The sequence below is a fragment of the Leuresthes tenuis genome, unplaced genomic scaffold (genome assembly GCF_036924035.1).
Source record: "Leuresthes tenuis unplaced genomic scaffold, fLeuTen1.0.hap1 SCAF_8, whole genome shotgun sequence".
NCBI lineage: Eukaryota > Metazoa > Chordata > Actinopteri > Atheriniformes > Atherinopsidae > Leuresthes > Leuresthes tenuis.
This window is the reverse complement of record NW_027325362.1, coordinates 37,016,844-37,041,667: the sequence shown is the minus strand read 5'-3', so window position 1 is coordinate 37,041,667 and position 24,824 is coordinate 37,016,844. Positions and strand designations below refer to the sequence as shown.

At 42.5% G+C, this 24,824-nt stretch overlaps 1 protein-coding gene across 3 annotated transcripts in view; it reads right to left on the bottom strand.

Annotated features, from left to right (window-relative positions):
- The window catches only part of fbxw4 (F-box and WD repeat domain containing 4), a 102,396-nt gene that overhangs the window by 43,642 nt on the left and 33,930 nt on the right, over window positions 1-24,824 (bottom strand). For 2 of the 3 annotated variants that reach the window (XM_072391620.1, XM_072391622.1), the window contains one exon: window positions 21,374-21,439. The exons of the other annotated variant lie outside the window; for it this stretch is intronic. In XM_072391620.1, the coding sequence (XP_072247721.1) occupies window positions 21,374-21,439 (66 nt within the window). The remainder of the gene's footprint in view (window positions 1-21,373; window positions 21,440-24,824) is intronic. 3 annotated transcript variants of the gene reach the window in all.

Below are 24,824 nucleotides of genomic sequence, written 5' to 3'. Positions count from 1 at the left end.
TCTGAAGATGGTTAGCCACTTTCTCAAGTACTTTATAAAATAAAGAGCTAATTTGCTAATGATAAAACCAGGCTACTGCAAGGAGGGAGTCGGAGATTGCTGGAGGTTGGACTTACGGGATCCGGACGGAGTGAAACAAACCAACGGAGAAGATCAATCAAGTAAGTGAAAAGTGCTGTGTTACGGGTCAGAGGCTCTATAAGAAGAAAGACCTTGAGTCCCAAAGAGTACAGGGTCAGAGGCTAAAAACCTTGAGTCCCAGAGAATAATGGGTCAGAGGCTCTGTACGCAGAGGCCTTGAGTCCCAAGAAAGAGAGACTGCTGCAGAGTCTGCTCATTGACTGGAGTAGTTCCTTGCCGAAGGTTTGCTCCAGGTAAAATAGGGAAAATTTTTTGTTGTTGTTGTTGTGTATAATATTTGTTGCTGTGTGAATAAAAGTGCTGTGTGAATGAGAGTGTGAAAGACAGTATATACTGACTGAATCAGCAGTACTGGTGGGAACCTAACGGTGGTAACACAAACTAGTAGCCTGTTGAAGTAGGTCAGTTTAATCTGTATTAAGGATATATATTAATAAAAATATACGCAGAGTACTAAATAAAAACGAGTAATAAAAACAGTAAATCCTCCCACAGAGGTCCCGAAGCCGATGAAAAGTATATGACAGGCAGATTTCCTGGCTGTCTAGAGTACATGTTAAGGGGGGTTTGAGTCCCTGCCTAATGGGTACCCGGTGTTTGTATGTCTATTTTATTTGTTTTTGAATGGATTTTGTGTTATAATTGTATTTTGTGTTAAGTGTATCAGTGTTTGGGCTTTGCAATTGCAGTGCCTTGAGTGTGAGCGTGAGAGGAGCTGGTTTGAGTGTGTGTAAGCAGAGCTGATTTGAGTGTGTGTGAGAGAGAAAGGAGGAAAGAAAGGCGGAGGAGGAAGTTCAGATGTGTTTTACACAGATGATTTCGGATCCAGCAACTCTGCTATTTTCTTCTGTGGCGGCCAGAGAGGTGGCGGTCGGGGCAGAGGGAGAGGAAGAGGCCAAAGGCCCTTCCAGTCTGGACCTGATAGAAATTCTGAAGAATGCTGGAATTGTGGAGAACACGGACATTGGTTCAGAGATTGTCCAAAGAAAAAACAAGATAATTATAGAGGAGGAAGAGGATACAGAGGAAGGCCTAACTCCTGACTAGATTTGGAAAACTCTGGCTCCTCTAATCCTACAGATGAGGTGGTTGTTGATGTCCACGCAGCCCGGGACCTTTTGAATGCACTTAGAGAGAAACCATATGTAGTGTTGAAAATAAATGGTAAACCCACAGAGTTTTTATGTGACAGCGGTGCATGCAAAACAGTTCTTAAAACACACGTCCCAAGTTTGAAACAATCTCAAAATAGCATTTGGGTTAAATCAGCAGATGGACAAACACATAAAGCATATTTCTCTAAAGCTTTGACTATTGAAGATGAAGAAACTAAAGTCACTATTTCAGCCTCTATCGTGATCTCACCAAAATGCCCTGTTAACCATTTGGGAAGAGACCAGATGACCTGGCTGGGCATCGCCGTCATCCCAATTAAAGACGGAATGAGAGCTTGCAGAGTCAGAGATGCAGATGTTTATGCATCCTGCACAGATGATAACAGTGTTTACTGCTCATATGATTTGAACCCAAAGTTCGACCTACACCTTACCGGCAGAATGCTACGAGAAGCACGTGAGCAACTACAAAAGCCAGAGACAGAAAGGACATATAGTCAATTACATGTAACCATGAATGTTTTGACTGACCCTCATGACACTTACATCAAAGAGTTTACCAACTCGTCCCCTGTTAAAGTAGGATTGCTCCTCCACATGTACACAGACCGAAGGTCATTTCCTGCTGTGACTGTTCTCCTCCCTACAGATCGAGCATACAGCTACAAATTATCAGCTACCCCTCATAGCTCTCTGTACAAGCCTGAGATCATAACTTGGGCAGATGCTGGCTTGAGAACAAAAATGGCCACAGTTGCAAATGATTATGAGAACCACGATGAAGACTGGAGTTAAAGTCCCAGCTGTGACATGTGGTGACAATCTTTCTGTGTTGCAGCTACATGCGAAGCACGTGTGCATCCCCTCACATGACAAACTGACGTTTTCTTAACTTCCAAAGGAGAAGCTGAGTTGGCAGAGATTCCAGAAGAACTATGGTCAAGGGGTCCTTCTGATGTTGGACTTTTAACATCCATTTCTGTCATGTGTCTATAAACCAATCATTAAAAAGTATCATTGCATGTAATAATGTTTTTTAGGCTCTAATCAAGTTAAACTGATGAAGAGTTGTGTAGGAAGAAATTATAGTTTTCTTGTAGTTTCCCTTTAAAATTTTCTTTAAAATGCATTCAATAAGTCATAGTGTGGACTGTCAGGCTAAGAAATCTGAGTATTTTACCCTGAACTAGTCTTAAATATCTCCACAAAATGTCATCTTGAACAGAAGTGGCTCTGAGATATTTCAGAGATTACAATGTTGAGCATCTCCTCTGTATTTCAACAGAGCTTTTTTAAAAAAAAAAAAAAAGTGTCTCATAAATTTGATGATAATGATGATAAATCCACTTAATGGTGCTGAAGACACTGACAAAATCTTACAAAATGTGCAATTTTCCAATGTGAACATGTTTTTGATATTCAACTAAAAAGTTACAAATTTGTTATTATATCTTATGTTTTTAAAAAAATTACGACTTTCACATTATAATTTTATCTTATAATCTCTGAGGCAGCATTTGTAGTTTTAAAACAAGCATTGGTGGAAACCACAACTCTCGTGCTGCCAGACTACAGTAAAACCTTAGTTCAGACCGTGGACTGCAAAAATGGCTAAATGACTTCAGTATTGTTACAAAATCATGGTGTACCTTTCTACTCAAAGAAATTGGACCCAGTGGCCCAAGCTTTACCTGAGTGTGTCCAAGCTGTTTGTGCAGCCTCTCTGGCAGTCATCCAATCAGAAGATGTTGTGTTATTTCATAAAATGGAACTTTTGGTCTCACATGCAAACTAGCAAACGGACATGAAATAACAATCTACACTGACAGCCAATATACTTTCTCAACCTTGTTTTATTTTGCAAAACAATGGGAACGCAGAGGCATGACAACATGCACAGGTAAACCTGTAACACATGCATCTCTTTTGACTGATCTCCTTCAAGCTATACAGTTGCCAGCCAAATTAGCAGTGTGTTGCACACACTACAGACAAAGATGAAGTCTCTAATGGCAACAGATTTGCAGATCAAGTAGCAAAAGAAGCAGCTCCAGGAAAACATGGACATGACAAATTTTTATCACACACAGATGATAAACAATTAATTGACCAAACTGTACTAACAGATATGCAACAAAATGCATCAGTACACTGCCTAAATATCTTTTCAAAGCAGTAGTAATTGTGACACATGGGCCTTGCCATGAGATATTTCCATCAAAACAAGCTGATGCACTAGCAGTAGCTAAGGCTATTTGCAGAACTATCATCCCAGCCCACGGCATCCATCCCACAAACTATTTACAGTGACAATAGGCCACACTTTGTGAATAAAGTAGTTCAGAAAATGGCAGAGCACCTGGGAATGAATTTGAAAAATCATTGTGCCTATCACCCAAGTGCAGGCCTTGTGGAAAGAACAAATGGCACTATCAAAAGCAGATTGAAAAAGTGCATGGGACCTACTGGCCACCCATGGCCAGAATGATTGGACCTGGTGAAACTCTATATGAAAATCCCTCCCACATAAAAAGGATTAACTCCATTTGAGATAGTCCACGGGAGACTATAGGTTACCAGTGTTTTCTTCAGACTTACAGAAAGCAGACGAAGAACCGACTCTGGCAGATTATATGATCAGGACACTAAAACAGAAAGACGTGTCCAATGCAAATTTACTGCTTTCTGATTCCTCTCTTCCACAGGTTGACAGCCCCATCAAACCAGGTGACTGAGTGTACATTAAGGTCATCAAAAGGAAGAACTGGGCCAGCCCACGGTGGGAAGGACCATACCGAGTGCTCCTGACCACCCCTACTGTAGTGAAGATTGCTGAAAGGCCCAGCTGGATCTACCTCAGCCACTGTAAGTTACAGAGTGCTGGACCCCTAATTTCAGAGTGGTGGGGAAGCCTGACTACAAAGGGACCTCATTGTTTAGAGTGAGGTGTCTCAACAACAGTGAAGAAACCAGCTGATCCTCACTCTGCTAGGTCTAGGGTGCACCTGCATCTCTGATAACTGAGCAGCAATGGGGACACGAAAGGTGTTTCTCAGCTGCGCTGTGGCTGTAGCGTGTTTATTGTCTGTGTTCATCCTAGGTACTCAAAGTGATCCCAAACCAAACCGGGAAAAGAGATGGACCCATGATGTGGACTACAAGGACTGGACATGGGACCCAAAACACCCATTCGACACAAATACCTGGTACAGGTATGTGAAATCCACCGTAGGACGGTCTGACGAAACTGAAGGATGTTATGTGTGTTCCAAACTCCCCCCTTCTTCTATGCAGACCCATCTCGCAGCCAAATGGATGAATAAAACTGAAGTGAAATGTATGGCCTCAATGGCAGGTTTCAAAGTAGCAATATTGTGATCAATAACTCTGATCCCCGTTGGGGAGTGGAAAACAGGACATGTAGTATATTGTTCTGGGCCAAGGAAAACCCACACCACAGGTAGCATATCTCCACATTCCCAAAGGGCAGAACTTAACTTGCTTCACCCAAGGAAATAAAACGCATCTGTGCACAAGCAAGGGCTGCCCACAGGGAGGAGCCTGGATGGGAGATCTAAGCATCACTTCTGAGTGCCAAGACGTAAATGCTACAGCAACTGGAGAAGGCTCCCCAACTAACATATCTGTGCTGTCGAACGGGACGTACTTCATTCAGAACAGGAGGTGGCTATGTGGACATAATGTATATCCAATGCTGCCCATCAACTGGACGGGAGTCTGCGCGCCGATGTGGGTCACCGACCATACCTATAAGATCTATAGTGGCCAACTGCCCTCCCTTCATAAACGACAATGGAAAGATGTCTTCAAACCACACAATCCCATCTGGGGCTCAGATGTCCCAGCCGAACATAAGGTTTAGAGCACAAGTGCTAAAGTGGTACATTCCCTCTTCCCTTGGGATGGTATTGGAAAACATGCACTGTATATTGAAACTCTGAATTATCGCTTCCAGTCTTTTGTTAACTTTTCTTTGCAGATAGAAAGTGGCCAGAGTCGTGAACTCCAAGCCACATGGCTGATGGTTTTCCAGAAAAGAATGGCTCTGGACTTAGTCACCGCAGCACAAGGTGGAGTATGTCACATTATAGGTACCTCTCGCTGTACCTATATCCCCGGAGAAAATGACACCCACATAAATGAGGCAATGGCCTCCCTGCGTAATCTGCAACAAACTATGTCACGAGAAACAGGATAACAACAATGGGACTTTCTCTCATGGCTGACGACTGGCACCTGGTGGCAACTACTCTTAAAGAGCGTAACCCCCTTCTTTGGTGTACTGATCTTATTCTGTGTATTTACGACTGGTGTGATCCCTTGTTTCAAGTCTGTGATAACTAAGACTGTCACTTCCACCATGGTAAGTCTACAACTGCTCCACCAAACCACGGAGCATGACGATTACAATTCAACCAACTAAAGACGAGTCTGTGATGACTGTTCTTCACATGTGTAAAGCATAAAGAAACTAAGAATGACTTCTACATTGAAAATGTCCAAAATAAGTGATGTAGAATGATGTACTGTTTCTGCCTACCACAGTGAACCAAAAGAAATTCTGCGCGTGACTCTGTCGAATGTTTAGAAATGTTTGCATATGTTGTTTTTGTATCTCATTTGATAAACAGGAGGGAAATGTTAGAGTTTTTAGTTGTTATCTCATGACATACCCTGTGTTACAATTACATTCCTGTGCTTTAATTGCACTCATGGGCTATACCATAAATATCCTATGTGCCATATATGGATCATATACTGCATTAGTTCCAATCATGTGATATGAAATGTGTGTGCGTATGAACAAAGGGAGATGCCTCAGGACAGAGTGTTCCAGAGGTCAACAGAGTTTAACTGAGTTCAACTACAACCCCTGATTCAAACCAATTTACAGATGTATCTCTTTGTAGGATTTTCTACAAGGTCTCACACTCTGAATTTGCAGATGTGTCTCCATATCTAAACATTCGACAGAGTCACGCACTCTGAACTTTCTATGCAACCTTTTGTTGTTGTAAAGCTCTTCCCCTTTTCTTATCTTTGAATAAAACCAGGCTGCTGCAAGGAGGGAGTCGGAGATTGCTGGAGGTTGCTTAGACGCATACACCTGTGGCTGAAGCAGCGACGGCTCTCCCCTTTTGCAAAAGCTGAACTTAATATTGATCTCTTGTGAGGTTCTTTCTGTTTAAGGTGGGACTATGTTGATAAGGAACAAAACCCTATCACTTTAGATATGAAGGGGAGATTGGAGATGGTTGAGGTTGAGTGAGGATAGCAACTCCACAGAAACAACCTTGTGGTCAGAAACACCGAGGTCATACACCTGCAGGTTGGTGAGAGGAGCAGAATTTGTGATTACTAGCTCCAAGATGTGCCCTCTGGTGTGTGTGAGCGCATCAACAAGTTGATTGAAATTGAAACAGTCCAGTAATTGAAGAAATTCAGTGGCAAAACGGCAGGAGGGGGAGTCACCGCAAATGTTCATATCACCTAGTATGATAACATCTGCAGACGATGTGCAGAGAGTTTCGAGGAGATTTGACATCTCAGGTATGAAGGATGAGTTTGTTTTTGGTGGTCGGTAAATCAGGAGGAGCAGCACGGTGGACGGGGGCTTAGACTTGAATGCAAGGCATTCAAAAGAAGAGAGTTTGGGTAATGGCTGCAGAGATAGCTCCAGATTGGAGCGATGGATGACTGCCAGACCGCCACCACGACCTGTACTGCGGGCTTTCTGGAGGTACCTATATCCTGGGGGACAGCTCTCATTTAAGGTGGAAAGGTAGCTGGTGGGTGCCAGGTCTCTGTGATGCACATAAAATCCAGACGTTTATCCAGTATGTGGTCGTGAATGAGGCAGGATTTGTTTTGCGATTGACTGAGCATTAAACAGCTCAACCACTCCACGTTTTCCATCCAGCCCTCGGATAGACGTTGCCATGGAGACGCCCAAACTACTAGTCCCTCAACATTCCACGTAACAGCAACTGCGTGGAAGTGCATAGCAAGATTGTTTTTAGCCGCGTAGCTGATAGCAAGGATGCTACGTGGACTTCCAGCTATGTGGCGGTGATACCAATGGATGGCATTGGGCTTTCCCAAGGGCACTTCACAATGGCAGGGAGGAGCAGGATCCAGGCTGTCCAGGACAAGACTCAAAACCGGAGTTTCTCCGGCCACAGTGGCAGCAGCGATAATGCAGATTTATCTCCAAGCAACAAGTTGGTAGGTAGCCGAGACTTGATAACGTTAGCATCATCTTAACTATCCAAAAAAAGGTTGACTGGTCTGCGGCACAGGTAGTAAAAAAGTTACTTTAAAAAGATTGCTTATTTTAAAGCGCGATGCTTATTTCTAACTCTTCGTTGTTTGGCTAGGCTGGAGAAGTACCGAACAGGCAGCGCCAGCGTCCTCTCCCAGCGTTCAAATTCGAATATAGTAACTAAATAGTTATGCATCATGCTGCTGTTGCTGTCATACGTGTCATATTTAAATATGTGGTCGAGACAGCAAATTTGGTATTTGGTAACCGAAATGTTGAGTAACAGCGATAGACAAATATTAAATACACAATACTACTTCTTTCACATCTTTACCTATAAACTACACAACTGTTTTATCTCTAAAGGAGATCTCTGCCCACTGTTTCCACAACTTATCAGCTGAGTTGACTTATCACTTATGAGCTGATAACTATATGGACACAAGTAGATGAGGAGCTTTGCAATTTTAATTTTTCCCATTCGTTTGATATGATTGTGGTAGAGGCTGGTGATAAATCTCCAGTCACTCACTCACAAAGGACACACAAATACACAGGTTTTCACTCCCTTTAATGTTTCATAATAAGTGTAGGGAGGTTTAAAAAATAGAACACCTTGGGATATATTTCAAAGTTTTACAGGTGTGCTCCTGTATCCAAAAATGGTCACAAAATGCAACAGTAAGAAGTCCTTAGAAACAATATTAATGGTTTTATGGTGACAACCGCAGCATGTCTACGCAGAGGTGCTGCAGAAAAAGTTGTCTACATGGTGGGATGGCGAAGATGGCAAATTGGTATCATTGCTCTATTGTTGTAGTTTCAATCAGTTTTAGTACAGGTGAGTATCTGTCCATCAAGTTTTTGATAACCCTCAACATCAACAGCTGTTTTGATTTCTGGCTGCAAAGAATAATTTCCCATATTTTGATTATGGAAGTCTTATTCAGTTCAATTCAGTTTGATTTAATTGTACATTTGCAGAGAAGATTTTTAACCACTCTTTAGAATTTCACTAGCTACCAGGGACGAAAAGATAGAACTGGAGAGAGAAAGCGGAGATTAGCTTAAGGCTTCTCAGCAAGTGACTTGGACATCCTAATCATGAGGGAATTACAATAGTTTAGCTCTGAAATAACAAGTTTGCAAGTTTTTTGCATCCCTTTGAGATAGGATGGTCTCTATCGTAAGAGAATATCTGTCCACCACATATAGAATATATGTTATGGGATTTACTGACATTCTAGCAGTTGACGTGAAAAACGCTTCCTCATATTGTGTTGTGTCGGCAGGGACATGACAGTCTCCATTCTCTCCCCATATGCAAGTTAATTCTTGTTAGAAACATAAAATACACAAAAACGGAAATGAGGAAAAGAAACTTTTCCACCATAAACTTTTTTGGGTCATGTGACGGTGATGTCACCGCTATGACGAGCCGGGAGAGTCCATTGTGCCTGGGCTGTGAGGGGAAGAGCCCCATAGATGATTCCCATGATTTGTGTGTTTATTACTTAGGGGGGGAGCACACATGGGCAGTAAGGGAGGATCCTGCTGCATGAATGAGTTGCTTTTGCATGTCAGCAAGGCAAAAGGAAGCACGTTGGCATTTGTTTCAGAGACAGGGCACAATGAGGGAGACCCCTAGTTTACGCCTACAGGCTACCAAGCGGTTCAAGCCTGTGGCTGCAGAAATGGGGCAGGCTGGCATGGCTTCCGCTCCAGGCCCCTTTACTGTGCACACAGTGTGTGTGGGGGTGCTGTCTGTGTCCAGGTGTGGCCAAGCCGAGGTGGTGCATTAGGCCCCAGGGCCCTGGGGCTTGATGAGAAGTGGTCACCTCTCCTGCAAGGTCTTATTGGTAGGGCAGCAGCTGCTCTGGGTGTGGAAATGCCACTTATACAGGAGCTTGGCATCACGCTTTGATGATGAAAAAGGGGGATCTAAACCTTCAATGCACTTCTTGGTGCCCCTCCTCTCAGACTTTGAGGAGGTGGTGAGAAATCAATTTAAAACACCACGGGCAATCGGTCACTGGTCAGGGCTCTGTCGGGCCATGACTGCAGTTCACGCTCCAGAGAGGATTGGTTGTGGGCCGCCACCCTCCGTGGACGCAGCTTTGGCAGCTCTGGTGGCTCTTTCAAAGTCAGTTCTGGGTAAAGGGAAAGGCCAGAGCAAGAACTGCAATGTATGGATGGTTTTCTGGAGAGGATGCATGGGGCTATGGCAGTTCAGAGAAAACTGGCCAACACGGCGGCCATATTGTCCCTGTATCAGCGGCACTTTTGTACAAAAGCGGCGCTTTCAGAGGAGTGTGGGGGGGGGCAGCTAGTAGAGGAACTGCAGCAGGTCTCCTCACTTCTCCCCAAGCTTATGAGTGAGCAAGGAGAGGCAGTTGGTAAGGCTTTGTCAGGTCTCTGGCAAGCACGTCGTCAGTCTGCTCAGGTTGCCTGTGGAACCGACAGCTATGTTTGGGCCAGATGCAACGGCCATGATGCATATTTCCAGAGTTCCGGTTATGGAGGTGTAGGGAACAGACACATGGTGCCGTGCTTCGCTTACTAGCGCACTGAAATTAGCCTTTTGCCGACTTTTTACCAAGTCAACTCGACGCCAATTGTGCTTTAAAAAGTGGAAGCACTGAAAATGTGACGATGCCACTGGAAAAAGAACGACGGAAGTAAAGATGAGAAAAACAAGGAAGCGTCACCGCCGAGTGGTAACAGCAACGGCGGCGGGCTAGCTAACTACTCTCCTCAGCATGCGCCTCAGTGGTTCATTTCTGAGATGGAGAAAGGAATACAGAGGATCTAGTCCAAGATTGCAGGACATCTAAATAGGCTTTCGGAAGTGATGGAAAAGATTGCCATGGACAACGAAATTATTGGACACCAAGTAAAAAGCATCGAGGGGAAGCAATGTGAGTTTGATGACTCGCTAGCCACTTTGCAGCGTGAGCTGTATGACTAAAAAAAACTACCAAGATGCTTGACTTGGAAGGGGAAACTTTTGAAGTGGAGCGTGCTCACAGATCTTTGCAACAACACCCAACAGATGGCCCTCTGCATCGTTTTGGGCATATAGCCTGGTTTTCACTCTCCTTTTCTGGACACTGTTCAAACTTGTTCATCTCCATCGCGGACTTCGGATGTAAGTAGATTACAAGGGGGGTGCATTTGTGCTTTAAGTTGCGTTTATAAAACGTTCAAAAACACTATTGTTGGCAGACATGCTCTATGATACTACAACCCCCAGTTAACGTGAGCCTCCTCTGACAAACCAAAATAGACCATTGTCCTAACTACCTCATTCTGGTATCATTTTGTTCTTTTATTGTCACTCTTTCGTAACATTGCCATTATTGGATGACCTGGCATTATAAACATCACTTCTTGGTCTTATTAAACTTGTAAGTTTTTATGGACCAGAGGGCAGTTTGTTCATCTACCAATAATAGTTTAATAACTAGAGGTTGTGTTAATTACAAGCTTTTGGCTTTATGGTTTTACAGTTTTTTTTTCGGAGTTCGGTTGCTATGCACCGGCCTTATCAGCAGCAAGTCTGTGGAGCTCTCAATTTTGTTTGTCGTTTATATTAGTTATATTTAGTTTTTATCTAAACTTTTTTAGTGATTTTTAGTGATCTGAGATTTTACTTATATTTCTTTTTTTTTTTTTTTGACAATGTGCATTGTTACCAGAGCAAGAGAAAAGTGTGATGAGCAAGAGGCGCTTGTGCGGAACCAGCGGCTATAAAAGGAGAGCAGTTTGATCTGGCTGTCTGAGTCCTGGCTGAACGATAAACACACCAGACTTGTGTGTGGACATACCCGGCTTCACAGCCATACAAGACGATCATGACCAGAGTACGAGCGGTTAGCAGAAAGGCGTAGGTTATTATCCTGTTTTTTTAATCAGAGATGGGTTAACCCCCGCAATGTGACTGTTAAGGAGAGGATATGTTGTCCAGACATTGAACTGCTGTCAGTTGGTTTCAGTGCGTTCCATGCGCCCAGAGAGTTCCCATATACAGTCGTCATTGTTGTTTACATTCCACCAAGGGCAGCACCGACAACGGCGTGTGACATCATCCATGACGCCATTGCTAGGATACAGACCCAGCATCCTGAGGCATTCATTGCAATCACATTTCAACCACGTCTCTCTATCCTCCTGCCTGACTGGCTTTGTACAGTATGTGGACTGTCACGTATGTAACACGTGGAGAAAAGACATTAGATCTGTTTAATGCTAATGTGAAGGCTTACAGGGCAGTATCTCTTCCACCACTGGGTAGATCTGATCACAGCATGGTCTATCTACAACCCACATACAGACCTTGTGTACAAAGACTTCCTGTTACTACCAGATCTTTCAGAAAGTGGTCACCAGAGGCGAGTGATGCATTGAGAAACTGCTTTGATGTCACAGACTGGGCTGTACTGCTGGAGGAAGAAGAAATGGACATTGACATGGACAGGAGGGTCAGCACCATCACAGACTACATTAACTTCTGTAGGGACACTGTGATTCCAGTGAGGACTGTTAGGTGCTATCCTAATAATAAACCATGGATCACCAGTGACATCAAAGACCTGAACCCAAAAAAGATCGCGTTCCAGAATGGGGATGGAGAAAGGCAGAGGAATGTACAACGGGAGCTTAAAAAGACACTACGTCGAGCTAAGGTGGAGTACAAGAAAAAGATAGAGAGACAGCTGGAGAACAATAACACCAAGGAGGTGTGGAGGGGCATGAGGACAGAGCCAATACTTTAAACCAATATTACAACAGGTTTGATAGTGTGGCTTTTTCCACCTCTGCTGCTGGTCCCTCCACCCCCACCACTACAGCTGCTTCCTCTGTACTGCTTCCACTACATAGCTGTACTTCCACCTCAATGGCAACTCGCATCGCCAGGCCTCCTCCTCCACCTCTGCAGCAACTCTCACCAACAGGCTTCTTCTGTCCAGCTGTACCTCCACCTTTTCGGCAGCTTCCACCACCAGGTCTCCTGAGTCAAGTTACACCTCCACCTCTGCGGCAGCTTCCAGCACCAGACAGCCTGAACCCAGCTGCACATCCACCTCTGCGGCAGCTTCCAGCACCAGACAGCCTGAACCCAGCAGCACATCCACCTCTGCGGCAGCTTCCAGCACCAGGCATCCTGAGCACAGCTGCTCCTCCACATATGTGGCTGCTCCCACCGCCTGGCCTCCTCAGTTCAGCTGCACCTCCACCTCTGCAGCAACTCCCACCACTTACCCTCCTCTGTTCAGCTGCACCCCCACCCCCATCTCTAAAATTGATAGCAACATCACTCCTGCCGTCAACCCTCTGCTACAACCTCTTTGTCTAACTATAGAGGAGGTTGGAGCTGAAGGAGGGCTGCTGGCCCAGATGGAGTCTGTCCATTCTGTCCATTCTGAGGGACCGTGTTGGTCAACTAGCAGTCACTCTTTATGTGCTCTTCAATATGAGCCTTCAGATGAAAAAAATCCTGGTGCTGTGGAAAACTTCTTGTCTAAATTAGGGCAACTAGTGGAGCTGAATGACTACAGACCGGTGGCTTTGACATCTCATGTCATGAAGACCTTGGAGAGACTCCTTGTTCATCGCATGAGATTGCAGGTTGCTGAAGATCTTGACCCCCTCCAGTCTGCCTACCAGAAACACATAGGAGTGGAAGACGCGATTCTGTACATGCTACATCGGGCATATGCTTATCTGGATGTACCTGGTTCATATGTGAGAATCATGTTCTTTGACTTCTCCAGTGCCTTCAACACCATACGGCCTCCCATACTGAAAGACAAGCTTCTAGGTATGGGTGTGGCCCCCTCCCTGACATTGTGGATTATAGTCTTTTCTAGTTCTACAGTGAGGAACCTTGGAGTTATTTTTGACCAGAATTTATCATTTGACGCACATATAAAACAGGTTTCTAGGACTGCCTTCTTTCACCTTCGTAATATTGCTAAAATCAGGAACATCCTGTCTCAGGGTGATGCAGAGAAACTAGTCCATGCATTTGTTACTTCAAGATTGGACTACTGTAATTCCTTATTATTGGGCTGTCCCACATATTCTCTGAAAAGCCTCCAGCTGATCCAAAATGCTGCAGCCAGAGTTCTGATGAGAACTAACAGGAGAGATCATGTTTCTCCAGTTTTAGCTTCTCTTCATTGGCTCCCTGTTAAATTCAGAATAGAATTTAAGATTCTTCTTCTCACTTATAAAGTTCTTAATGACCGAGCTCCATCATATCTTAAAGATCTAATTGTAAGATATTTTCCTAACAGAGCACTTCGCTCCCAAACTGCAGGTTTACTTGTTGTTCCCAGAGTTTCTAAAAGTAGAATGGGAGGTAGAGCCTTCAGTTATCAGGCCCCTCTCTTGTGGAATAAGCTGCCAGTAAATGTCCGGGAAGCAGACACCCTTTCCACTTTTAAGATTAGGCTTAAAACTTTCCTTTTTGATAAAGCTTATAGTTAGGGATGGCTCAGGTAATCCTGAAACATCCCATAGTTAAGCTGCTATAGGCTTAGACTGCTGGGGGACCTCATCTGTCACACCTTTCCTCACTTTGCTCTCTTTTTCCCCCTGATTAATTTCACAATTGATTTTATGTACATGTGACATTATTGTGATTATTAACCTATGTTTCCCTGTTCCAACAGATATCCTTTGAATGGCGTTATGGTGTTTTTCCCCCCTCTTTTCCCTCTTTTCTGTCTTCTCAAACCCCAGCTGGTCGAGGCGGATGGCCACCCTTCCTGAGTCTGGTTCTGCCAGAGGTTTCTTCCTGTTAAAAGGGAGTCGTTCCTTTCCACAGTCCCTCAGGCTCAGGACGGGAGATTGGACTGAAGACACGTTTCGGTGCAATCTGTTGGTTTCCTTAGCTAGGATATACATTTTTTGAATTGGCTCTATAAGAATTAATTGGATCATGATTACAATGAATTGAATTCCAATTGGCTTGAATTGGACTATATTACTTAAGTGCCTTGAGATGACAATTGTTGTAATCTGGCGCTATATAAATAAAATTGAATTGAATTGAATTGAATTGAATTGAATAGTCTATTTGACTGCCAGACCACAGTATGTCAGGATGGGGAGATGTGTTTCTGGAACACTGGAATGCAGTACTGGGGCTCTGCAGGGTACCATTTTGGCTTCTTTTCTTTACACCCTGTACACATCAGACTTCAGGTACAACTCAGAGTCCTGCCACACAGAGAAGATACGGCTGTTGTGGCATGTGTGCGCTGTAGACAAAAGAAGGAGTACAGGGACCTTGTGGAGTCCTTCTATGGCTGGACCAAAAATAACTTTTTGCTCCTGAACAGTACCAAAACCAAGAGCTGGTGGCAGACTTCAGGAGATCTAAAACTCCATCAGTCTGCATTGATGGAGGGGAGATAGAGACTGTTCAGACCTGAAAATACCTGGGGGTGGTGCTGGATAATAAACTGGAGTGGTCTATTGGACTATTAATACCCGTATGTGCAGGTCTGAACAGTCTGCAGTTGCAGTGGTCTGCCAACATAGAAGCAGTGTACAGGAGGGGCCAGAGCCGTCTCTTCTTCCTTAGACTGCTCAGGTCCTTCAATGTCTGTAGTGATATGATATGCATGTTTTATCTCACTATCATTGAGAGTGCACTTTTCTATGCTGTTCTCTGCTGGGGGAGTTGCACTACAGACAAAACTGTAGATGCCTGGACAAACTGGTAAAAAAGGCCAGTTCTGTTGTAGGCAGGAGACTAGACCCTCTCAGTGCTGTGGTGGAGCAACAGATGAGGAGGAAGTTATATTCTGTTTTGGATAATAATAAACATCCTCTCCACAGCATCTTGACAGGTCAGAGGAGCAGCTGCAGTGAGAGGCTCATCTCACTGCGCTGCAAGACTGAGAGGTTCAGGAGGTCCTTTGTCCCTACAGCCATAAGGCTTTTTAAAAGTGACTGCTGTTTTTCTCAAATTTATCTATTTCATCATTGATTATTATTATTATTATGTCGCCACAGTGATAAATGTCCCCTTACAAAAGACAAACAGGGCAGATACTAATCCTGAAACATCCTATAGTTAAGCTGCGATAGGCTTAGACTGCTGGGGGACCTCATCTGTCACACCTTTCCTCACTTTGCTCTCTTTTTCCCCGTTTAATTTCTCAAATGATATTATGTACATGTGACATTATTGTGGTTATTAACTTGTGTTTCCCTGTTCCAACAGATATCCTTTGAATGATGTTATGGTGTTTTTCCCCCCTCTTTTCTGTCTTCTCAAACCCCAGCTGGTCGAGGTGGATGGCCACCCTTCCTGAGTCTGGTTCTGCCAGAGGTTTCTTCCTGGTTCTGGTTCTGCCAGAGGTTTCTTCCTGTTAAAGGGAGTCGTTCCTTTCCACAGTTTCCACAGGCACGCTCAGGACGGGAGATTGGACTGAAGACAATCTGTTGCAATCTGTTGGTTTCCTTAGCTAGGATATTATTTTTTTAATTGGCTCTATATGAATTAATTGGATTATTTTTAAATTAATTAATTGGATTTAATTGGAATATGATTACAATGAATTGAAATCCAATTGGCTTGAATTGGACTGTATTATTTAAGTGCCTTGAGATGACAATTGTTGTAATTTGGCGCTATATGAGTAAAACTGAATTGAATTGAATTGAATACTTGATACTTAAAGGCTCCCTAGCAGGTGAATCTATCACGCTAGTTAATATTTATGGTCCAAACTACGACTGCCCTCAATTTTTTCAAAGTCTGTTTTTCACACTAACTTGTCATCCCAGTGAACTTTGTATGGGCTGTGATATGAATTTAGTTCTGCATCCATCCAAGGATCAGTCATCCTCTAACCCCAAAACTCTGTCTCAAGCAGCCAAGACTCTCAAAAAAGAAATAGCAGATTTCAAACTTGTAGATGTCTGGAGAGAAAAGCACAAGTCAGTACGTGAGTATTCAGTCTACTCACACGCTCATGAAAGCTACTCCAGAATAGATCTTCTACTTACCCATGCTGACAGCTTCCATCTTATCCTCATGCAAGTATCTAATTATGACTCACTCGGACCATGCCCCTCTCATGTTCCAGATGGCTCAAAAGAACGCTACTGGTAATTGCAGGCTTTGGCGATTCCCTACATGCCTACTTAATGACGTCTATTATGTCAAATTTATTAGTAACAAAATGGACAGTTTCATTAGCATTAAATGAGGGACTGCCTCGCCAACGGCTTTGTGGGAATCCTTAAAAGCTTACGTGAGAGGTGAGACTATAAGCTAAACATCATGGAAAAAAAACAATACATGCTGATAACTAAACACTTGAATCAGAGGGGAGCATTTTCAAACTCATAGTGAAATTTCTTTTGATCTTCTAAACATCAAAAGGACAGAATATAATCTGCTTACCACTAGGATGATTGCGAACGCCATGGTGAGAATGAAACAACAGTACTACGAACATAGGGACATAAGTGGTAAATTATTAGCCTGGCAGATCCAAAAAGAGGAAAACTCTAGATGCATCCCCTTAGTTAAGACCAGAGGTGATGCTGCAGTTGTCCATGATCCCAAACGCATCAATGAAATTTTTATGGATTTTTATGCTGACTTGTATTCCTCTCAGGGGGTCGATACTCATAAAATGACTAGCTTTCTGGAGAGGTTGGTCGTCCCGGGGGTGGGGGTATGGAGGTTTTGAATGCAATTGGTAACCTTTCAGCAGGGAAATCACCGGGGCCAGATGGACTTTCTATGAACTTCTATAAAGCATTTGCATCTGATCTAATAACACCGCTAATGGATATGTTCAAGCACTCACTTGAAATACAACAACTGCCTAAAACTTTTGAACAGGCTCTGTCTACTGCCCTGCTAAAACCAGGCAAGGACCCACAGCTATGTGGTTCACATAGGCCCATAAACCTTCTCTCATCAGAATATAAAGTATTCACCAAGGTCATAGCTACCTGGCTGGAGAAGGTGATACCTGACCTTATATATAAAGATCAGACTGGCTTCATTCAGAACCGCTTTTCATTTGACAATATTCGTAGCTTCCTCAGTGTAATTTGCTGCTCCCAAGACATAAACACGCCGGTCATTGCCCTGTCAATAGATGCTGAAAAGGCATTTAGTCGTTTAGAATGGCCCTTTCTCTTGGCAGTTTTGTAAAAAAATGATTTTGGTCCAAAATTTGTTACAAATGATAAAGATACTTTATCTAAATCCATCAGCAATGATTCAAACAAATGCTGACATCTCATCTCTTTTCCCCTTGTCACGCGGCGATCGCCAGGGTTGTCCCCTGTCCCCGCTCCTCTTTTCATTGGTGCTTGAGCCCCTCGCCATTGCTGTTAGAGCACATCCTGCAATAGAGGGTGTTATGGTCAGGGACGAGGAGCACATCATTTCGCTTTATGCTGACGACATTATGCTGTATCTGACTAATATGGAGATGTCACTCCCTGCCCTCTGTACCTTGTTAGAGGATTATAGCTACATCTCTGGATACAAAATGAATAATCAGAAAAGTGTGATGCCTCTTAACCCAGCTGCTCAGGGATTATCAAGGGGAAACATTCCCTTTTATTGGGACCCCTGTAAGCTTTGTTATCTTGGTCTGCAAATACCCAACCAGCTACATCAGATTTACTTTCTTAACTATGAATCTCTGTTTAAAAAAGCTGATGCAGATTTGGACAGATGGAAGTCTCTTCCTATATCCCTAATTGGAAGAATAAACTTTCTTAAAATTAATGTTTTACCCAAATTTCTTTACTTATTTCAAGCACTGCCAACACCAATTCCGAAAACTTTCTTTAAAAAAACCTGGACAAACTGATATCTAGATTTCTGTGGAATGGTAAAACTTCCAGAATCAAGCTCAAAACCCTCTGTCAGCCCACTGAACAGGGAGGGCTAAATTTACCAGATTTTCAGCTATACTATTTGGCTGCTCAATCCAGAGCTATCTGGACTTGGATTAAAGACCTGGAGCACCCTCCAGCTAGGAAACAAATCGAACAGTCCCATACAGCAGAAGTGTTGTCTAGCATTCCATTTATTCACTCTTGTCACAAGCAAAAAAAATGTAACTTCAAATCCAATGATAAAATTAACATAAAAAATCTGGGAAGTTCCATAGTGTCCGCACACTATACTGTTCCACTCCATTTAATTTTAATCCGGTTTTACCTGGAGCACTGAGAGACGGCATTACTAAAGACGGCATTTTTGGATATTTATATGAGCACAGTAATCTGAGATCATAAAGATATTACTTTAGTGGCCAATCTGTAATTCAAGTACCTATATCAAGTACCATGATAACAACTTTTCCAACTTTGACCACATATCTGTGTATCAGTTGAGACTAGAGGCTGGAAATGAAAGATGAAGAAAAAAAACAACAGACGAAGGGAGAACATTCTTTTCACTCAAAAGAGTCCCTTTTGGCCCCAGCTGAAAGCAGGTTAAAGCCATGCTGGACATGTCTATTCTGTATTTACTACTATCATATTTACGATGTGACCTTTTTCTTTTTGAGTTTGGGTCTGCGTGATGTAGTAATGCTCATTTTCTCTGTACAACTAAAATCGAGGCGCTCAGCAAATTCAAATTCAAATTCTCAAATTCTGAAATCTTGAAGTTTTCTTTTCTTTACTCTTCTGAAAAAAAGACAAAAATGCCTGGGTTGGGATTCAAGCATGCATTATTGTAATGTGTCACACGGAAGGTTCTAAAACATAGCTAACTATCTGTCACACATCCATCCTCTTTTTTCTGGTAAAGGTGTATATATTACCTGGCACCACTGCTGACACTGTCTGTTAAGTTCAGTTCAGTCCTTGCAAGACGAAAACCACAACATCCTAACACATTTATGGTGAATTCTAGGGATTTCAACCAAGTCTCACTCTAAGCTAAACTTCTGACCTTTCACCACTTTGTCAACCGCTCCATCAGAGAAAATAAAAACATGGATTTATAGATGTGAAAGATGCATAGGAGTTCCTCAGCCTGTGCTCCATAAAGAAAATCAGACCATTTTCCTTTTCAGCAGCAACCTGTCAAATCTGAAAAAAAGTCTCAGGAGGCTGGAGATGAGCTGCCTCCAGCATCAACTGCATCTCCCTCCATTGTCAGGACACACTGACAAAGACACACTGACAAAGAATTAAATGTGTAGGAGGAGTTCGATCATATGCGAGGTGTGGGTGTGGAAACAGAGTGACATTTCCAACCACCACCAGGTGGCCCTATAGCTGAGTGTCAGTATGCGCATATGTATGCAATCAGGGCAGAGTCCCTGGCAAGCCTATGACGTTTGGTGAAGATCGGAAAATGTATGCAAAAGTTATGAGTGACTTTGCGTTTAGTGTCGAGCAGTGGCAAGTTGTCAAACTTTGAGGCGTTGCCACAGCCACACCCTTTAAGGTTTGAGAAAGCTTTGCAAGATTTTTTATCCCCCATGGCTTAAGAGTAACCTGGCCAAGTTTGAAGCCGTTAGCATTTAGTGTGTTGGAGGAGTTCGATCATATGCGAGGTGTGGAAAAGGGCAAGCATATGGCTGCTCAGGAAGGTGTCATGAGTCCATACACCAAGTTTGGCATTGATACATCAATGCATCGCAGAGATATACTTCTTGTTTGGTGTGTCGGCACGGAGTTTGATTGGCTGCGACGCTACTTGGCCCCTAATTAGCATACAAAGGAGAAATTTTCAACTATATAAACAACACATTAGATTACCAGTGATTTTAAGCTTATGTTTTCAAAAAAGTCACATGAAATCAATATTGGTCAAGTTACTTGGAAATAGTAATTATTTACTGATTGCTTCTCCAAGAAAGTGATTACTTATTTTCCAAAGTAATTCGTTATTTTAATAATTACTTTACTTAGTTACTTTCAAAAACATGATGCACAGTACGCAATAGACCTTTCAGCCTATTTCTATTCTTTCTGCATATTCCATCATATATAATTGAATCAAATGAAACAGTCTCTTTTCACCTGTCGCTCTTAAGTCTATTTTCACCTGTTTAGCAGGAGAGGGGCAGTCGAAGGTTTGCCTGGTGGAATTGGATGTGGATGCCGCAGCGTTCATGTCAGTGGGGGGAGCCGGGGGTTTCTCAATGAGTTTTACATTCCTGTGCAAGCTTGCTTGGTGCTTGCTCAGATTTGAGCTGGGATTTTTCGCTGTAGATAAAAAATTTCATCCCACACAGAGTGTAGTGGACGCTTGTGTTTTTGTCACTTTTTACCGAGTCAAACTCAAAGTAATGTTGGTACTTCCAAGTATTAAACGCTGCATGGTCCTGCTCTGTCCCGCGCTCAATGTTATCTCTTGTTGATCTAAACATGCACTGACGTCGCACCGCTCATACGTGATTGTCATGATACATTCTCACAAACAAAATCACGGTTTAGTAAAACAGTAACGCAGCCTGCTTGCGAGAAAGTAACAGTAATCTAATTACTGGTTTTGCAATTGTAATCCCTTACTTCACTCGTTACTTGAAAAAGTAATCAGATTACAGTAACAAGTTACTCCTAACGCATTATTGCCCATCACTGTATGTAATCAAATTTAATATGTATTAAAGCCTACTTATCTTTGTTTTTGCATTGAAACGTATTTGGGTCGCACACATTTATTGGGTAGCACAATTTTATTCATAAATCTAAACTGAAATGATTTACAGTCACAACTAATAACTGATAACTAATGAAACAACAAGAAAATGCACACCACACACCACAACACACCACAACAAGGTTTCAGCCAAAATCTCATTACATATTGACTTACCGTTCAACATCCCAGATGCGAAGAGGGGAGAAATTCTCACAGCATGCAGTGCCCGTTACAAAAGAACTGTACGCGGGGACAGAAAGGGAGAAAGACAAAGTGAGGGCATAAAGTTTCTTACGAAATGTATTTAGCTCCATGCAACTACAATCCAAAGCAGTATAATTCATATATTATCATCTGCAGCTCAGTTAAATGGATTTCTGTTTCTGTTTATCATAAAAAAATAAATATCTTTTTCAGAAATCAGAAAAACTCTGATCTAATGTTATATATATATATATAGTCACAGAGGCAAAACAATAGTAATTAGATAAAAGTGGTTGCTTTTTGTTTTAAATGACAAGGGTCAAGGTGAGACAGCCTTCGGCCATTTTAGATTGTCTGCCAGCCCATCCAAAATCCATTCATAGAGCTAAAATTACATAAAATGATGACGTTTGAAATATTTCTCAGCTGTCAAAGGTTCAGAATTTTCCAAAAAGAGTAATCTTAGAAAGCTATCCTTGCTGGCCACAGTCATGAATCAATATGTTTGGCAACTGCCACCTGAAACAATATCAGAGATGTGGAGGGCAGACGTGAGTGTTAGATTGAGAGTTTTTTGGATTAATAAAAAAAACAACACAAAGTGCTTCCAGTATCCAGATGGTGGTGATCAGCAGTTACCCCCATAAGGAGGCAAAACCTGGTCAGCCACCTTTCAAGCCATTATTCTGTGGATTTTGCTATGTAGAGAGTAAGTTCACATAAAGTGTTGTTACAGCTACAATATCATGTTGGTAGTATTGGTCATTTGGTAGTATTTTCTCTCCCACAAAAAGCTTTCACCAAATAATTGACTGGCTTTATTGCAAGGATGTGATGAATTTGATCGAGGCCAGTGATAAGAGAACTGACAAAAACAGTTGCTACTAAATGTGCTGAATAAAAGTGATGTTTTTTCATTTAACATGTGTTAATTAAGCCTTTTGGATCTTATGTAGTAATTCACTGAGAGTCCAACAAATATGTGTATTCAGTGGCTATTGATGGTATATTTGTTAATAAAGATTCTATCACATTGGGCAAAAGATTGTATAACTTTGAGCAAAAGATACAGTTCATAAGAAGTAATACCAGATGAATATAAACATGGGGGGAGCCTGTTATTGTCATAGGAAAATTTTTATTAGGACAAAACTAAATAAACAGACTGACCTTTTTACAACACTTACACACGTACACGCGTACAAACCCACTGATTGTCTTGTAGTGTTGTAGTTTGCTTGTTTTTTTATAACTAATATAATTATTGTGCCAATTTTAATAAACTATATTGTGCTATTTCAAAGGAGAACTTGTTTGTGGTCATTGTCTATGTGTACCGTGAACTGCTATTTGCTAAACTCAGTGCTCGGATTCATAGCCTTTGTGTCTACTCTGTACATATTATATTTGTCCCAGATTGAAATATACAGACCTTTGAGACTTTATGTTATTGGCTTCTGGCTTTGTCAAGGGCGTCTCGTAATTAATGAGTTTCATTCATTTTATTGAACATTAATAACTGTATTTGGACACTTATGAATAATAATCAATATCCCAGCTCCTGCTCGATCTCCAACAACAATATGGAGGAGAGTCAGAGAAGCTGTGAGTATAGGCAGGGAGCAAGTTCTGTTTAACTCAAGGCAGGGGAGGATCGTGCTGAGTGTTGTCCTGAGTGAACCCTTTGCAAAATTTGTGATCTTTTTCATACCATACCATACATAATTCACATTGCTCTGCTGTTTACTGTTGGTCCAGGGCTTCTCACTGGGGAAGCACCTCGCTGTCCATGTGGGGATATTACTCCTCACACAGACGCCAATGTAGTCTGTCGCACATCGAGTCATGTCATTGATGTCAACACCATGTGGCTCACAGAATGCATTCCAGTTTGTGGCCACAAAGCATCGCTGGAGATTAACTTCAGCTTCCTGAAATCCCTTTTGTAAGTCTGTTTAGTCACAGGTTACTGTTGAATAATGGGTGTACAGTTAGAAGTGAAGAGAACCAGATTGCTACCTAATTTTCCTAATGGAGGGCCCTCTGGTAGACAACAGCAGTCAGGAAGGCTGTCAAGCTGAAGAAGGAGGCTATTTGGGCATGGTTGTGAGGGTCACCTGAAGCAGCTGGCATGTACCACATAGCCATTAGGGCCATGGCGATAGTAGGTGAAGAAGCTAAACTGCTGACATGGGAGGAATTTGGTGAGGCAGTGGACAAGGACTTTAGGTCGGCCTCAATGAAGTTCTTAGTCTAGGTGGGAAATCTGACCCGAATCAGGGATATCATTGAGCATTTGTCAAATCTCTGTCTCCTCCATAGCCAATAGACCCATCAAAGTGTCTAATTCACCTATGGTATACTTCATTAGTATTAAAAAAAAAATCCCATTCATCATTACAACAGACACACTTGTTTTCAGTGCAGTTCAGACCAACCCTGTGCATACATCCATGCACTGTAGTGTTTTATTTAATTCAGTTTGTCATTAATTTATTGCAAAATTTTGAATTGGAAGATATCTTAATTCATGGGTATAACTAAAATAAGACATGTCTGGTATCTACTGGTAATGAATAGAAACAAGATTTGATGTTCTACAGTATGTCGGACTTTTAACTTTTTTTATTAGGGCCCGAGCTGCAAGCAGCGAAGTTCTTCAAGGCGTTATTAGGACCCAAGCTGCAAGCACAGCAAAGGCCCTATTGTATCTGAAGGAGATATTAGTTGCTTCAAAATGACTCTGTAGCGCCCCCTAGAAATGTACTAAATACTCGTGCCATTGGGGTTAATTTTGCGCAGCTGGACAAAATTCGGTACACGCCTTTGTCATGCCCAGATGCACAAAAAAGCCTGGGATGCCATGGTACCAGATCCACAGGAAGTCGGCCATTTTGAATGGAAGTGTGAATGCAAATTGGTGCCGTTTTACCATTTTCCACACCTCGCATATGATCGAACTCGTCCTACAGATTTAATGGTAACGTTTCCAAACTTGGTCAGGTTACTCTGCAGCCATGGGGGATTAAAAGTTAGGAGAATGTTTTCCAGACTCTTAAGGGTGTGCCCGTGGCAGACCCTCTAACTCTAACTTACTCAACCACAGCTGGGACAACTCATGTGGCTGTAGCCCTAACATGCACACGCACACGCACACATACACACACACACACACGTCATAACATGCAGCAACTAGAGAGCAGCAGCCCAGACTCCATCCAGCAGAATGAACACACAATTCTGCCCAAACCAACCTATGGCTCAGGAAGAAACACCCAAAAAACCGGACAATCAGTGCAACCATGACAGATATAAACTCCTGTTAACAAAGTGCAGGCTTAGGCATAGGCAGAGAGGTGGTAATTTTCTAGGAGAATGTGTTGGACAGTCTATATCCCCAATGCTACAAGAAGAAGCAGCA